At 48.2% G+C, this 2,129-nt stretch overlaps 1 protein-coding gene across 1 annotated transcript in view; it reads right to left on the reverse strand.

Annotated features, from left to right (window-relative positions):
- Window positions 1–2,129, reverse strand: part of LOC146588378 (uncharacterized) — an 8,376-nt gene that overhangs the window by 3,119 nt on the left and 3,128 nt on the right. Inside the window, exon 2 of the mRNA XM_085318144.1 lies at window positions 1,734–1,805. Coding sequence (XP_085174270.1) covers window positions 1,734–1,805 — 72 coding nt within the window. The remainder of the gene's footprint in view (window positions 1–1,733; window positions 1,806–2,129) is intronic.

Consider the following 2,129-nt stretch of genomic DNA (forward strand, 5'->3'; position numbering starts at 1 on the left):
CGAGACAACTGCATGGGATCCTCTCGATCCCATTCCACTTGGTGCCTTTTTGAGAACTGGCAAGGTAACATTGAATTCTTTCCTTTAAAGAGGGCAGGAAAAAGCTGTAGCTGGTTCAGCTGGGGAAAAAGGCCTTCTAAGAAGCAAGGCTCATCATTGCCAACTCCACCATGCAGTACGCATAGCAGTCACACATAGTGCACTGAGGCTGAAGCTCTTGCCACTATATTTAGGGCACCTTCACAAACACAGTGAAGAACACRCTCCTAGAAGAGACCCTGAACAAGCTCTGCAGCTTGCCAACGCCTGCAGGTGTGAAACGGTGCATCACTGCTGTGAGGCTCTGATCGATCCCTTTCTCCTGCGTAAGCATCTGCTTATCCATACCTGTTTATAAAACCTCCAGTTTACAATGATTATGCTTAAAATAGAGCAAAATCTACCCAACAGTTTCTGTCTCCAAGTCCTTCAAGATTTCCTGTAGGACCTGAGAAGATTTCTGAGATTTTCCTGTATTGGCCTTAAACTTTCTTCGCCGAGGGCCTAAATAGAAAGTATGAATTTAAATTTCACATGGACAAGACATGCACAAGTCAATGCTGCTTCTTTCAAGGAAACTGAAACAGAAAAAGAGTCACGACTCAGCTAGAGGATTCCCCAGAGACTCTAAACCAGCATCCAGCCAAGAAGCTGGATAGAAATCATCTGCAGCAACATCTGTAGCCAAAGAGATGAATAGTGATCCCATTACCTGTTTCCATAGGCTTCTTCAGATTTGAATGGTGGTGAAGGAGCATGGAGCGCCTCATCACACTAAGGCACTCATCTCGCCTTTCCACTCCTGAGTCTTTGGCAAACACTTATTGGGTGCCTGCACAGGCACTATGTGGCTACAAATCTAAGAGTGCTGGGAAAGAATGTCCTGGAGTTCACCTGAGCTGCTAATTGAACCCAAACTAGCCCGCTGGCTTTGCTCTAGGCACTGGAAGAAACACAAGGCTGCAGGAGGCAGGCAAAGCACTCCCCATAGATCTCTGAAGCCCTCCCAAAGCCCACTCTGCTCTTTTGCAGGCATGAGCTGAGGACTTCAGCTATGTGCCCCACATATAAAACACAGAAACAAAATTCTTATTCCAGGAAGTGAATAAATCTGTACCACTTACTCTTGGCCTGCCCCTGAGGCTCAGAAATGGGGTCCAGCTGAGAAGCTGGAAGGCCACTGCCTGTAGGAACGCCTCTAAGCCGAGACAAGGTTTCATGATGTTGTGCAATGTACTTCCACAGAACTGACTTACCATGAACGCAAGGGTAACAGGGAACACACATGTAGTCTGAGAGTCTTCCAGCTGCAGGCCAGCTAGGGAGACTTGTTGCCTGGGACCTGGCACCACTCCAAATCCTCCCTCAAGGCACTACCCAACAGCTCCCAAACACCTCCACGGCACACACACAACACCCCTCAGGGCTTTCTACCAGGAATGCCAATAACGTCCACCAAGKAAACCAGAACTCTACCAACAGGCAATCCTTAGATCCAGAGGACAAGGACTGTTTACACTGCTCACACACACGAGCCCACTGGCCACTGCGAGACTGAACCAGCGCTACATCTACTTGTTCGGCAGCCTTTTGGCCAGGAGATGTGTGTCACAGACCTTGGCTTCCTCAGAGAGCACTGCGAAGTGAGAAAAGAATTGCATATTAGTTAAACTGACTGTTTGCTGATGACTCACCTCCACGATGTCTCTGAAGCTCAAATCCAGGGTCCAGATGAGAAGACAAATCTCCATCACCTAAGCCCACACCTGTAACTAAACACACATGACAATGGCAACCATTACACAGATTTCTATATGCATGTTTAGATCTGAATTCTAGTAAAAGACAGTGGGGAACACAAAATTACAGCATGGCACTTGACTTACCTGCCACTCACAAGCATCTTGTACGCRCTCACCTGGTGCRTGCACAGGCACCGTATGGGTACAAATCTAAGGAAGCAGAGAGCTGCTGCAGGGAMGGACACCCTGGAGTTCACACAAGCTGTAAACTCAACCCCAGCAAGTCTTGGAAGCAGCAGCAAGACTTTGCAAGGCAAAGCACCCCGGGGCAGATCTCTGAAGGCCTCC

This window comes from Rhea americana, unplaced genomic scaffold (assembly GCF_003343005.1).
Source record: "Rhea americana isolate MKP2758 unplaced genomic scaffold, rheAme1 scaffold_52, whole genome shotgun sequence".
Classification (NCBI taxonomy): domain Eukaryota; kingdom Metazoa; phylum Chordata; class Aves; order Rheiformes; family Rheidae; genus Rhea; species Rhea americana.